Source organism: Anomaloglossus baeobatrachus, chromosome 12, assembly GCF_048569485.1.
Source record: "Anomaloglossus baeobatrachus isolate aAnoBae1 chromosome 12, aAnoBae1.hap1, whole genome shotgun sequence".
NCBI lineage: Eukaryota > Metazoa > Chordata > Amphibia > Anura > Aromobatidae > Anomaloglossus > Anomaloglossus baeobatrachus.
In genome coordinates, this window is record NC_134364.1 from 20,774,023 (window position 1) to 20,787,410 (window position 13,388).

At 41.7% G+C, this 13,388-nt stretch overlaps 1 protein-coding gene across 6 annotated transcripts in view; it reads right to left on the reverse strand.

Annotated features, from left to right (window-relative positions):
• WDR25 (WD repeat domain 25) overlaps window positions 1-13,388 on the reverse strand; it is a 185,319-nt gene that overhangs the window by 136,024 nt on the left and 35,907 nt on the right. For all 6 annotated transcript variants that reach the window (XM_075330983.1, XM_075330984.1, XM_075330987.1 and 3 more), the window contains one exon: window positions 507-654. In XM_075330983.1, the coding sequence (XP_075187098.1) occupies window positions 507-654 (148 nt within the window). The remainder of the gene's footprint in view (window positions 1-506; window positions 655-13,388) is intronic.

Consider the following 13,388-nt stretch of genomic DNA (forward strand, 5'->3'; position numbering starts at 1 on the left):
CTGTCATGTTTTCACACCCGGCATTGTACTGACAGAATGTAACAAATTGCACCTGACTTAGTAATTAGCCTACCAGTGCTGCCACGCAGTAAAGCGAGGCGCCGAAATGGAGAAGGTAATTGTGTGTACAAAATCAGATGAGATCACAGTCAAGTAGAAATCACAGTAACGTCACAGAGCTAAAAGCCTTGGTGTTAAATTTAAAGGACAATGAACTATAAATCACTCAGAGGCAAAAAAACACAAAAAACACAAACACTGGTTTATCTCTAGTGTAAAAACCCCCTCAAGTGATCACCGATACAGCCATCATCTAAGGTCCACGCAAAACCTTACATTCCCCAACATCTGCTCGGTGTCAGTCGTTACAATATTTAGCATTCTATTTATTACCTTGTCAGATGATTCATGGTGGATTCTGGGAGGAGCAGGAGATATTCACCTCATAAAACGCATCTAGACACCAAGTAACATTGTGATCTGTTGTCACATCTGATTCAACTGACCTGTTTCTACATCTGTTAAATGCAAGAAGCAGTCAAAACCCCCAGTAAGGATTTTCTTTCCGCAGAGTGACCACTGTGCATCTCGTACTGCGGCCCGGTGGCAAGAGATTGTGCATAGAGATTTACCAGAGTCCACGGCATCCCACACCTGCAAGACAAGATAATCACCATAAAGAAACAAAACCGCAATGAGAAACCAGTGTAACAAGAATATAACTACTATAATACTGTGCTTATGTGCAAGAATATAGCTAAAATAATACTGCCCCTATGTACAAGAATATAACTACTATAATACTGTGCTTATGTGCAAGAATATAACTACTATAATACTGCCCCTATGTACAAGAATATAACTACTATTATACTACCCCTATGTACAAGAATATAACTACTATAATACTGCCCCTATGTACAAGAATATAAGTACTATAATACTGCCCCCTATATACAAGAATATAACTACTATAATACTGCCCCCTATGTACAAGAATATAACTACTATAATACTGCCCCTATGTACAAGAATATAACTACTATAATACTGCCCCTATGTACAAGAATATAACTACTATAATACTGCTCCTATGTACAAGAATATAACTACTATAATACTGCCCCTATGTGCAAGAATATAACTACTATAATACTGCCTCTACGTACAAGAATATAACTACTATAATACTGCCCCTATGTGCAAGAATATAACTACTATAATACTGCCCCTATGTACAAGAATATAAGTACTATAATACTGCCCCCTATATACAAGAATATAACTACTATAATACTGCCCCTATATACAAGAATATAACTACTATAATACTGCCCCTATATACAAGAATATAACTACTATGATACTGCCCCCTATGTACAAGAATATAACTACTATAATACTGTCCCTATATACAAGAATATAACTACTCTAATACTGCCCCTATATACAAGAATATAACTACTATAATACTGCCCCTATATACAAGAATATAATTACTATAATACTGCCCCTATATACAAGAATATAACTACTATAATACTGCCTCCTATGTACAAGAACATTACTATAATATTGCCTCCTATGTACAAGAATATAACTACTATAATACTGCCCCTATGTACAAAAATATAACTACTATAATACTGCTCCTATGTACAAGAACATAACTACTGTAATACTGCCCTTATGTACAAGAATATAACTACTATAATACTGCCCCTATATACAAGAATATAACTACTATAATACTGCCCCTATATACAAGAATATAACTACTATAATACTGCCCCTATGTACAAAAATATAACTACTATAATACTGCTCCTATGTACAAGAACATAACTACTGTAATACTGCCCCTATGTACAAGAATATCACTACTATAATACTGCCCCCTATGTACAGGAATATAACTACTATAATACTGCCCCTATGTACAAGAATATAACTACTATAATACTGCCCCTATATACAAGAATATAACTACTCTAATACTGCCCCTATATACAATAATATAACTACTATAATACTGCTCCTATGTACAAGAATATATCTACTATAATACCGCCATCTAGGTACAAAAATATAAATATTACTATACTGCCCCCTATGTGCAAGAATATAATTGCTATTATACCACCCCCTAGTTACAAGATGATGATTAGCATTTAGTTTACATACAGGACTATGATAAATATTATGGGGCACAGTGAGTTTTGATGACCAGAAGACAAGATATTTTTTTTTATTCCACATGACGGGCGTCTGCTATGTGCGACTTGTGCGCAGTGCAGAGCTGCAGTCGGTCTTGCGTGACATAAATAATGTAAACACTTATTTCGTTTCTTCGGCTGTGTGAAGTACAGAATGTTCTGCAAGACAATAAAAAAATTCTTAACAGACTAAAATTAAATTATTTGGCGCTCCGCTCAGAGGGGATGCCGCTAGAATATCAACGCTCAGTCACCGGCTTCCTCTCGAGCAAAGAAATAAAGCACGGGGTCTGAAGCGCAGATCCATGACAGTATGACAGTTTTCTGAACTATTTTTAGTCCTTACCAATACTGAATGAAACACAGAAGGATTCCACAAATTGGCGTCTTCCGAAGGCTTGTAGCAGCAGGTGACGGATCCTTTGTAGTACTGGATAAAATCCGCACAAGGTAATATAAACAGCACAAGGCAGGATGTGTCGCTCTATTTTTCCCACATCAATCTTCTTATGTCATATAACTTTGTAAATATTTTACTAATTTTTTATTCTACTATAGTCGCATCCCAAGCCACAGTCAGAATTCTGCCAGCTTATTTTTAATTTTTAAAAAACTTATGCCTGAAGACATTATATCTCACAGTAGCCCCTGCTGTTTCAGTGTCTGCACAAAGTCTCGCTGTAAAATACAGCTCCAATCATGCACCTACTATGCCGCCTTGCTGCACGCTGTCCCCTGTGGCGGTTGTAACACACTGCTGCTGAAAACAAATATGCCTATTTGCTAGAATTACTCTATTGGCCCTCCTGAATGGAACAACAGTATTAAATATTAGTGCCATGGTCAGAAATACTGTCCCATGCACCATATTCCCAAGAGCAGGAGCAATACCCTTCCGAGTGAAGGCCTCTCCATGACATTGTCTACAAATGGAGACTGGAGGCTGAAATAAAGCAATAGAGGCTGGGATTGGGTATCTATCCACTTCAGCGATGAATCCCACGTTTGTCTTGGATGCAAATGATAGCCAGAGATTGGTCTGGAAATGAAGTGGGCAATGCCATGAAGGTCTTCACGAAGTAACATCACACTGGTCCTATTTTTGGGTTTATAGTGTGGGACGGCATAATGTACATTAATCGGACCCCTTTAATCTTCATTCCAGGTACATTAATGGGCGTAGCTGTGGTGGGACGGGAAGCGTGGATTGGTGTTGTGTTTTCAATGTTGAGTGTACATTGCAAGGTTGCAAATTTGGATGATAAAAGAAAATCAATTCTTAAGGCCGCTTTACACGCTACGACATCGCTAAAGCGATCTCGTTGGGGTCACGGAATTTGTGACGCACATCCGGTCGCTTTAGCGATGCCGTTGCGTGTGACACCTATGAGCGATTTTGAATCGTCGCAAAAACGGTCAAAATTGCTCATCGGTGACATGGGGGTCCATTCTCGAATATCGTTGCTGCTGCAGTAGCGATGTAGTTCCTCGTTGCTGTGGCAGCACTAGTGATGTGTCGGTCGCGAACGATCCGACACAAAGCTCTTTTCACCGCTGAAACCCCATCCACCCGCGGCTAAACTCCGCCTACTCAACAATCTAATTGGTCACTTGTAAGTGGGCGAGGTTTTGCCATGGGTGGGCGGGGTTTCAGCGGTGTCACTATAATCTTAAATATGTGTTCACCTGGGGTGAACACATATTTAATAAGGAGCTGAGAACGATCTGAAAGATCCGGCTCTTTTTGGTGAGCGGAGCCATGGGAACCGGATCACCAAAAAGAGTTGGACTGCCCATCACTAGGCAGCACACATCGCTCCGTGTGACACCGCAGGAACGAGGAACCTCTCCTTACCGGCGTCCGCCGGCAATGAGGAAGGAAGGAGGTGGGCAGGATGTTACGTCCCGCTCATCTCCGCCCCTCCGCTTCTATTGGGCGGCCGCTTATTGACGTTGCTGTAACGCCACACGGACCGCCCCCTTAGAAAGGAGGCTGTTCGCCGGCAACAGCAACGTCGCTAGGCAGGTAAGTAGTGTGACAGGTCTGGGCGATGTTGTGTGCCACGGGCAGTGATTTGCCCATGTCGCACAACCGATGGGGGCGGGTACCCACACTAGCGATATCGGCACCGATATCGCAGCGTGTAAAGTTGCCTTTAGAAACCCTCCTTTCATTTTTTTTTAAAGGAATATGTAAAAATGAAATGTCATGTTCTGCCACTAAGGACCTGCACTCGTTGTTTCAGTGTTGCCCATTGTGTTTCTTTAACAATTAATAGCAAATCTAAAAGCGAATGTATTCCAAATATTCCTCTAATACCTAGGGGTCATTTTAACGGATTTTGTAGTCAATGTTTCCTGTGTGCAGTTCAAAGTTATTAAACTACCACTATATGGAAATTATCAGCAAGTAGATGATCTGCCGCAGACTGAGCCTTAGGATTTACTTTGATTCTTATTATAGCTTGCATAGATCACCCAGGATAACAGAACTAAACAAAAGAATATTCCCTTCAATTTATAAGCAATGGGGGTCAGACCTCAGGGACCCCGCTGATTGTACAAGTGAAGAAGCAGAGAGGTGGCTTAGGTGTTCCATTTGTCAGCACAACGCACTCCTGGCCATCCGGCTATAAAAGGTACCGCCACTAGCCCTACTGAATTCAATGACAGAGCTGCATTTTCCTGCATAAAGGACGGCTGGGGGGCTACGATAAAGAAACAGTGAAGGGGCTGCAACACTATCACTGCAGCTGACCTCTGAGACCCCCACCGAATGAGAACAGAGTGATAGCAAAAAACATTACTTAATAACATGGGTATTCTCCATTAAAAAATTAATACCTTAATATTTTTACGCTGCAAAAAAGATATTAACATGTTCAAGAACAAATCAGGTGCTCATCCCTTTAAGAACGCCACACTCAAAATACTAAAGTTGCATCCAGAATATACCAGATCCATAAATATTAGCTTGCTTAGAGTTTCCATTTCACAATCTGTTGCTTTCTGTAGAGAAGTGATTAAAAAAAAACAAAAGCCTAATTGAATAAAAAATGGTGGATTTTACATTTGTTGACCAGAACAATGAAATTCCCCTTTAAATATGATTTAAAAAAAATTATATATTTCTGAAAAACTAAGAGAATAAGACACTCCAGAAAGTCAGATTCTCTGCTAAAGTTTAATTAGAAAAAGTGGATGTTACTAGTGAAAACCTAAAATATGGTTCTCCCCTGGAAATAAATATGCCAGTATCGACGTCCGCTCGTGAGTGACAACTTGCAGGAAGGTCGTTTCGCATAAAATAGCGGTTGCTAAATTTACAGGCGGCTGCCACGTTGTGCGGACAGTGAAGGTCGCAGATTGGAAAGACCGAATATTGTCATCCAACGCCTCTGTATTAAAATGAAGAAACGTAAACAAAAATAGATAAAATCTCATCGAAAAAGTCTTACAAAATTAACCCCATAAAGTGAACAATATAAAAAAAATGTTCAGGGTTTGTAAAGAAGCGAGATGTGCTGAGAGCTAAGAATCACATTGTGCACTCATGGAATATTTCATCAAAATTGTACTTTTTTTTTCAGGATGCATTTTTTTTTCTGTTCTTGTCGCCACCTTTTAACCCCTACATGCCATGGCCAGTTTTCATTTCTTACATCCAACCTATGCCTAATTGGACATAATGAAATGGGCACCCGTGAAGACGGCAGAGATAGATGGACAGACTAATAGCCAGTCATGGCCAATAGATAATGCCCATCATCATGAGGCTCATTACAGGAGTCCATCAAAAACCGAAGTTACAGATCTGTCTCCTTCTGAAGGTTTTTCTTGATACAGTAATTACCGATGTATGAATGGTCGACTCACGACCAGCGCTATCACCTCCCACGGGGAACATTAAGATATAAATCTCTTACACAGCTAAAGCATTCAATGAGTTATAAACTCTCCCCGACTCTGGAGAGATAATGAAAAATGAAGAGCTGACCCCTGCTTAAAGGAATCGCAGGAAAAATCTGCCACGAAAGAATCTACTGATAATACAACACTCACACTGTGCAAGCGGGTGACATACATCATTACAAAGCAACGATAAATGTAAACTGATAACTAAAAAAAACATTATAGAAATCCAAGATAAAGAAAAGCAGAGTAAATTTGTGAAAGATGTAAAAAATATGAAAATTCTCGTATTTTATATATTTCATATTCTTGTACATAGAGGGCAGTATTATAGTAGTTATATTCTTGTACATAGGGGCAGTATTATAGTAGTTATATTCTTGTATATAGGGGCAGTATTATAGTAGTTACGGTATATTCTTGTACATAGGGGCAGTATTATAGTAGTTATATTCTTGTACATAGGGGCAGTATTATAGTAGTTATATTCTTGTATATAGGGGCAGTATTATAGTAGTTATATTCTTGTACATAGGGGCAGTATTATAGTAGTTATATTCTTGTACATAGGAGCAGTATTATAGTAATTATATTCTTGTATATAGGGGCAGTATTATAGTAGTTATATTCTTGTATATAGGGGCAGTATTATAGTAGTAATATTCTTGTATATAGGGGCAGTATTATAGTAGTAATATTCTTGTATATAGGGGCAGTATTATAGTAGTTATATTCTTGTATATAGGGGCAGTATTATTGTAGTTATATTCTTGTATATAGGGGCAGTATTACAGTAGTTATATTCTTGTATATAGGGGCAGTATTATAGTAGCTACAGTATATTCTTGTACATAGGGGGCAGTATTATAGTAGTTGTATTCTTCTACATAGGGGGCCAGTTTGTCTACTCATAGTACTATCCTAATTGCTGCTGCTCAAGTAAAGATATTTAACAACAAATAAGTCTTGGATGAGTTTGAGAAGAAACAACCATATTTCAAAAGCAGAGTAGTGCTCAACATTGGAGAAGTGGTTGTGCAGGACCTGTGTTGATGTCACGATCATGTGACTGTAATTGGCGGAGCTCAGCAGAGAAGTGATGGTGAAGGACCTGTGGTGTAAGCAATTACAATGCTGGGGGCAAGCTCAAGTTAAAAAAAAGAATCATGTTTGAACTTGAGTGACAGTGACTGATGCCAGCAAAGGTGCTGCCCCTATGACTGAAACCTAAGCATATATATATTCACTTAAGCATATAAAGTTTTTTTTTTTAAAATAAACACATGGAATTATTTATTTATTTTTTTAAATGAAGACATTTTTGGCTTCTCCACCCAATATTCCTGGCTCAGCAGTGGTGGATTATGTCCCTGCTCTTAAGGGAACCGGTCACCGGATTTGGCGACTATAAGTTGAAGCCACCACCAGTGCCACCACCCAGGCTCTTATATAAAGTATTCTAGAATGCTGTATATAAGACCCCAGGCCACTGTGTGGAACGTAAAAATCACTTTATAATACTCATCTGAGGGGCATTGCGGTGCAAACTAGTCGTATGGTCGTCTCCGTTCTCCGGTACCGACGCCTCCTCTTTCGGCCATCTTTGTCCTCCTTCTTCTGAAGTCTGGGTACATGGTGCGTCTTACGTCATGCACTCGAGCTGGCATAGAGGTCCCGCGCAGGAGCCCTACAAAATTTTGATATGCCCTGCTCAGGGCAGATCAAAGTGTGCAGGACCCCCAGTGTTGACTTGTGTGGATGACGTAGGACGCGTCATGCACCCAGGCTTCAGAAGAAGGAGGAGAAAGATGGCCGAAAGAGGAGTCGAAAATACCGAAGAACGGAGAGAACCATACGACCAGTCTGCACCGCAACGTCCCTCAGGTGAGTATTATAAAGTAATTTTTAAGTTCTACACAGCGGCCTGTGCACTTACATACAGTATTCTAGTGGTGGCCGCAGCTCATAGTCGGCAAATCTAGTGACAGGTACCCTTTAATATCGCCGGAACAGTTACATACTATGTAATGATCATCTACTCTTTGCGCGTGAATTATGGTGACAAAAACAATCTTGCCAGTGATGTAAGCGACCTTTCTCTATAATAAAAAAAAAAAAAAAAAAAAAGAAGTGACAAGCACAAATATAAAGGGCAGTGGACAAGTCCCAAAATAGCTGGAAATAATACAAACTCTACACCAGCCAAAGGAAACAAAATTCTGCCATCTTCTTTGGGGAAATAGCAATTTTTTACCTCCTCTGACATAAGGGTCAGGAGTATAGGATCCTTCTGCTGCCCCTACAGCTACACCCCATATTCTATACTGCACTTAATCAAAGAAATCCTTCATTCTGTTAGTCAATTTCTCCATCTTTGGCACAAACCAATTTCACCCTATTATTTGACAATGAGACACCTTTAGTAGGTTCTCATTGCACAAGACATATTAGGGACACCAAATTTGCCATGACACTGTTGCCATTTTCTTTTTTTCTGGGAGATTGAGGATTGTGATGCTCAAGAGATTTTTATTTACATAAACACACACTTCTTTGCATAGGCTATGCCACATCTATGCCTTATTCACTCCCCATGAATGTTCATCTACTGTAGACCCTTGGGCAGAGTCTGAGGACACAGCCTCCCACCCACACAGAGCAACAATAAAATGGCAAAGTAATGGCCACCATTGCGGGAGGCTGCTATAGAGGTCTTGAGCAAGTTCCTCGCTACTCGATTGTGATTCTAGGTACGGGGAAGTACCAAGCGAATGGCAAAATGGAAGGGAAACCCTGTGTATAGGGAAGGGAAAGATGGTGACCCCCTGACCTAACCAACTGCTGGTCGCTGGGGTCTCTCACCACCCTAAATACGTTCCGCACCTATGCACCCAGCCGGATACCTGACCCTAGGTATCCCTAGTACTGGTCCTTAAATAGGGAACGGACGGGATGAGCTCTTCATCAACCCCACTAAACACTATAGAAGACAAGTTCAGCAAAGTTTTCAGCAACGACACACCTGAGAGGAGTACAAGTCACCTGCTTGCAACCAAGGCATGAATGAACTGAAAAATATCCCCAGCACAAGTAAAAGGAAAGAAGGGTTATTTAAGCACCAAGAGAATACTGATGATCAGCAGCTGGGAGGAAGGCGAGCTCCTGCTAGGTCTGAAAGGGGAGCGATGAATCCAGCAGGAAACCTAACTATACCAATGAATACTGACAGCAAGAACAATGAAAAGTCAGGGAGCCTTCTAAGCAGAAAACATATGACTGTCTGTCACCTGTGACACCGATCCTCACAAAAGCCCTAACCTACAAGGTGCTATTGATAACATTGGTATTATCTTGTGTGGCTGAAGAGGTCTTTGACACCCTTGGGCACTGGATCTTAGCTGCACCTGCAACCATTGGACACCCTCAGTGCTACCTAACCAGACAGAACTTCCATTCACAAAGCTATCGACACATTTGCGGAGCGTCTGATGGTGGCTGTAGCTCTCATTCTTCTCTTTTGTGAATGATACTTTACAATTGCGACCGTCCACTGGCACAAGCTCCAAGTAGGCGATTTACAAGCAATTAAAGTGGGACATTTAAAGAGGAATGCGCAGCTCCTGCTAAAGAAAATGTGTTGAATTGCCTTCAAACGGAAAATGAAATGAGCCGAACGTTTCCCAAGAGATGAAAGAAGCAGAAGCCATTTAAACTTGAAGCTTTCAGATTAGGAATAAATTCCCCTCAGCATTGTGAAGCCAACCTTATATAACCGTCTGACAATGCAAATTCCCCCCTCCCATCCGCGCTCCCCGTTATCGGCTGCAGCTTCTTTTACTGTCAATCGGCATTAATTGTTGAGCGGCTTAACATCATCTTCAAATGTATCAACTCCTGTTAGAAAATAATTACCGCTACCTTATTTAAAGGGTTTGACTATGCGCTTATGTAAAATTGCTCTGCAGGTTCCTTAAAGGGACAGGACACAGTATCTCAGATAAAAATAATAAAAAGGAATTAGAGAAGGTCCTTCATTATAAACCTTCATCTAAAAATATCAAAATGATGCACAAAGATTATCTTAGCAGTCTAATGTACAGCTCCAAGTCCCCTGCATAACCACAGATTTAAAGCTGGTGTTTCGGGTGACTTTTCCGAATAAGTTGTCATGTGTATATAAGTAGAATAACACAATCACTTGCATTTTTGAGCATTTTTCCCTTCTGCACCTCTATCTCTAAGTTTCAGTTGTCTCTGAGCTAGTGGGTGGAGATTAGCTGCCATGCAGTCTCCCATATACAGCACACACAGACATGAAGGATTCCTGCGCGCCTGTCTCTAGGTAGCAAATGTTAAGAAGTAGCAACATGGTGGAAAAGAAAGTTGGCAGGAATGTATGATATGCAAACTATATTTTCTCTAGAGAAAAGACAGCCGTCCAGCAACAGCTGTTAGGCAGAGTGGCTCACCTGGCAGTAACCTCATGAATTGTAGAGACTATAATCACATATTCCAGCACTGACCTAAATGTGCTTAGTGGAATATGTTTATCAAGTTAGTGCAATATTTCCCAGCCTGTGATCCTTCAACCCTGATTAGGATTTTCTTAAACACAGCAACAAGATCTGTCACTCTTTAATATGGAATGTAAACTCCTTACATCCTGCTCAGAAATGCTTTTCAAAGCAGTAAACATATCTGAGCTAAAGTATCAATGCTGGGCAAGAATCTGACACCAAGCTTCTCCAAAAAGGGACAACATTGGGAGTTCCTAGGACTATAAAACATATTTTAGGGTAGGAAATAAGGTTAGGAATCACCAAGTTAGTGGATGAAGTGTGAAGCCCCACAGGTGCAGTGTCGGTGCATTACCTTCAGGGACTCCGCTGTCAGTCTGGATCTTGTCACCGGTAGGAAATCTTCTATTTGTCGTGACGCCACTCTCAGAATTGCGGTCAGTGGGGACCGCCACTGCAGGTTAAGGGATGCCTGGGGCTGATGGTGGGTGCAGTCGGGTGTAGTAGCCTCCTGAGAGTGAGGCAAGCCCCAGGGCCCTGTGTAGAGGTGTAGAACCACAAGGCGCAGAATAACTCCACACAAGCAGATTGTCTTTCAGGGGTTTTACTCACTTTAGATGGCAGGGTGAGTAACCCGGGCGTAGCTGGGATGAACCAGGCTGGAACCAGGTATCCTTCAGGCTGACTTCTGATGGTGACTACCGACTCGCCTTCCTTAGCCCTTAGTGGTTTGGGGTAACCCCGACTTTTAGTCCCTATGGGGGTCACCCAGGGAAGATGCTCAAGCCTCTCTCCCCTTCGTTTCGTCCGTTTGCTTGTAGCCCGGGCCAGGACACTCCAGCTACTTGCCTCCTGTGAACTATGGGCCCTAATTGTGGCGACGTGGCTGCGGACTTTTAGTGTGTTCTTGGGGGCATAAAGTACCCCCTCAAGCAGGTTTGGCAAGGAAAGTTGGATCTATCCCTGCACTGGGACCTACTACCCGTTTGGGCCTGGTTCTCCCTAGCAGTCTCCTTACTTCCCACTCCGTGCTCTCTCTTTAGCTGAGATGGATTTCGGGTAGCACTCCTAGGTGACCGTTCTCCCCCGTCGGTAGCCACTGCGCGGGCGCTGTTAGACAGCAACAGCCCCAGGGGTCTGCTCCTCTCTGAGCTCCCTGGACTTCTGCCCTAAACCGGCTCACTGCTCCTCCTCTCCTGTTCTTGCCTACGCCACCTAGCAACCAGGCTCTCTACCACACCCCTTGATTGGAGATGGAGGCTTTTGGCCCCCTCCACTATTCCAGTGGAGGTGAAGGCTTTTCCCCCTCCTGGGATCCCCAGGGGTCCTCTCAAAGGTACATGTGTGAGACCTGATCACTATGCGCCTGTGTAGTCACACCTCGGTCAGCCTTCTGGATTACCTGTTTGTACTGTCCCCAGCATGGGTGCAGTACCCAGTGGTGCCTGACCAGGTCAGGGGCGCCACAGAAGCAGGTCTTTAGATCACCACAATTGTCCACAGGTAGATTGAATATATTTTCTATCATCCTAGATTTGGTACAGTAACAGATAAAATATGATACATAAAGCAGGTAACTGTACCTAGATCTGCATTTTATGTTAAAAAGAGCACCTCCATAATAAATGGATTAGAATCAGCTAAAGAGCAATGTAAGGCTGAGTTCACATGTCCAGTAATCGTCCGCTAGAATAGATAGATCCTGCAGAGATCAGTTGGCAAAAAAGTTTTGCAAACAAAACTTTTTTGTCCGTTGTTAAATAAAAGGTTTATACAGGATCCTTTACATTGGAGTCTATGAAGAACAGATCCGTTAACGGATTGCTATTTATCTTCCATTTCAAATGGATCAAGTAAGAAAAAAAGGGATCCTTGACTAATGCAAAAAAAAAAAATGGATAAATAAATAAAATAAAAAGAGGGAAATAAAAACAAGACCCTGTCCCTTGTTCACCAATTTATTAGAAATGTAAGTTTCCACGCCGGTACGACGTAGTTCAGCAGTTCCCACGACGTTCCACGATGTAGTCCAGCAGTTCCCATGAACAGAGCTCCACCCGTGCGTCTGCACATCAGATCACCAGACATGTGTGGGGATTACCGCGGGCTCGCAGCTAGAGCCCGTGGTTACTGAGGGGACACGACCTAGGACATATATATAGATACAAGTCTGAGGTAGTGAATGGGTTAATTGTCACAAGGATAACAGGAGAAAATGCACCGTATAATTTGTTGTGCAATATCTTCTGAGTACACAGATACCCCATATGTGCTGCAAAACTACTGTTTGGGTGCATGGCAGGGCCCAGAAGGAGCGCCACTCGACTTTTAGAGTGCAAAATTGGCTGAAATAGATAGTGGACGCCATGTTGCGTTTGCAGAACCCCTAATGTACCTAAATAGGGGGAAACCCCCCACAAGTGACCCCATTTTATAAACTACACCACTCAAGTAATTTCTCTGGATGTTTGGTGAGCACCTTGAATCCACAGCTGCTTCACAGAATTTTAGTGCATTGAGCCCCGTGAAGATGAAAAAAATAAATTTTTCCCACAAATGTTGTTTTTGCCCCAAATTTTCAATATTCACAAGGGTAACAGGAGCACAGTGAGCACATTGACACCACTGGTGTGTTACAGAATTTTATAACGTTGGTGGTGAATAAAAATTAATTACACCATAAAAATGTTGTCTTCGCCCCAGACTTTACATTTTCACAGAGGAAAATGGGTAACAATGGCAC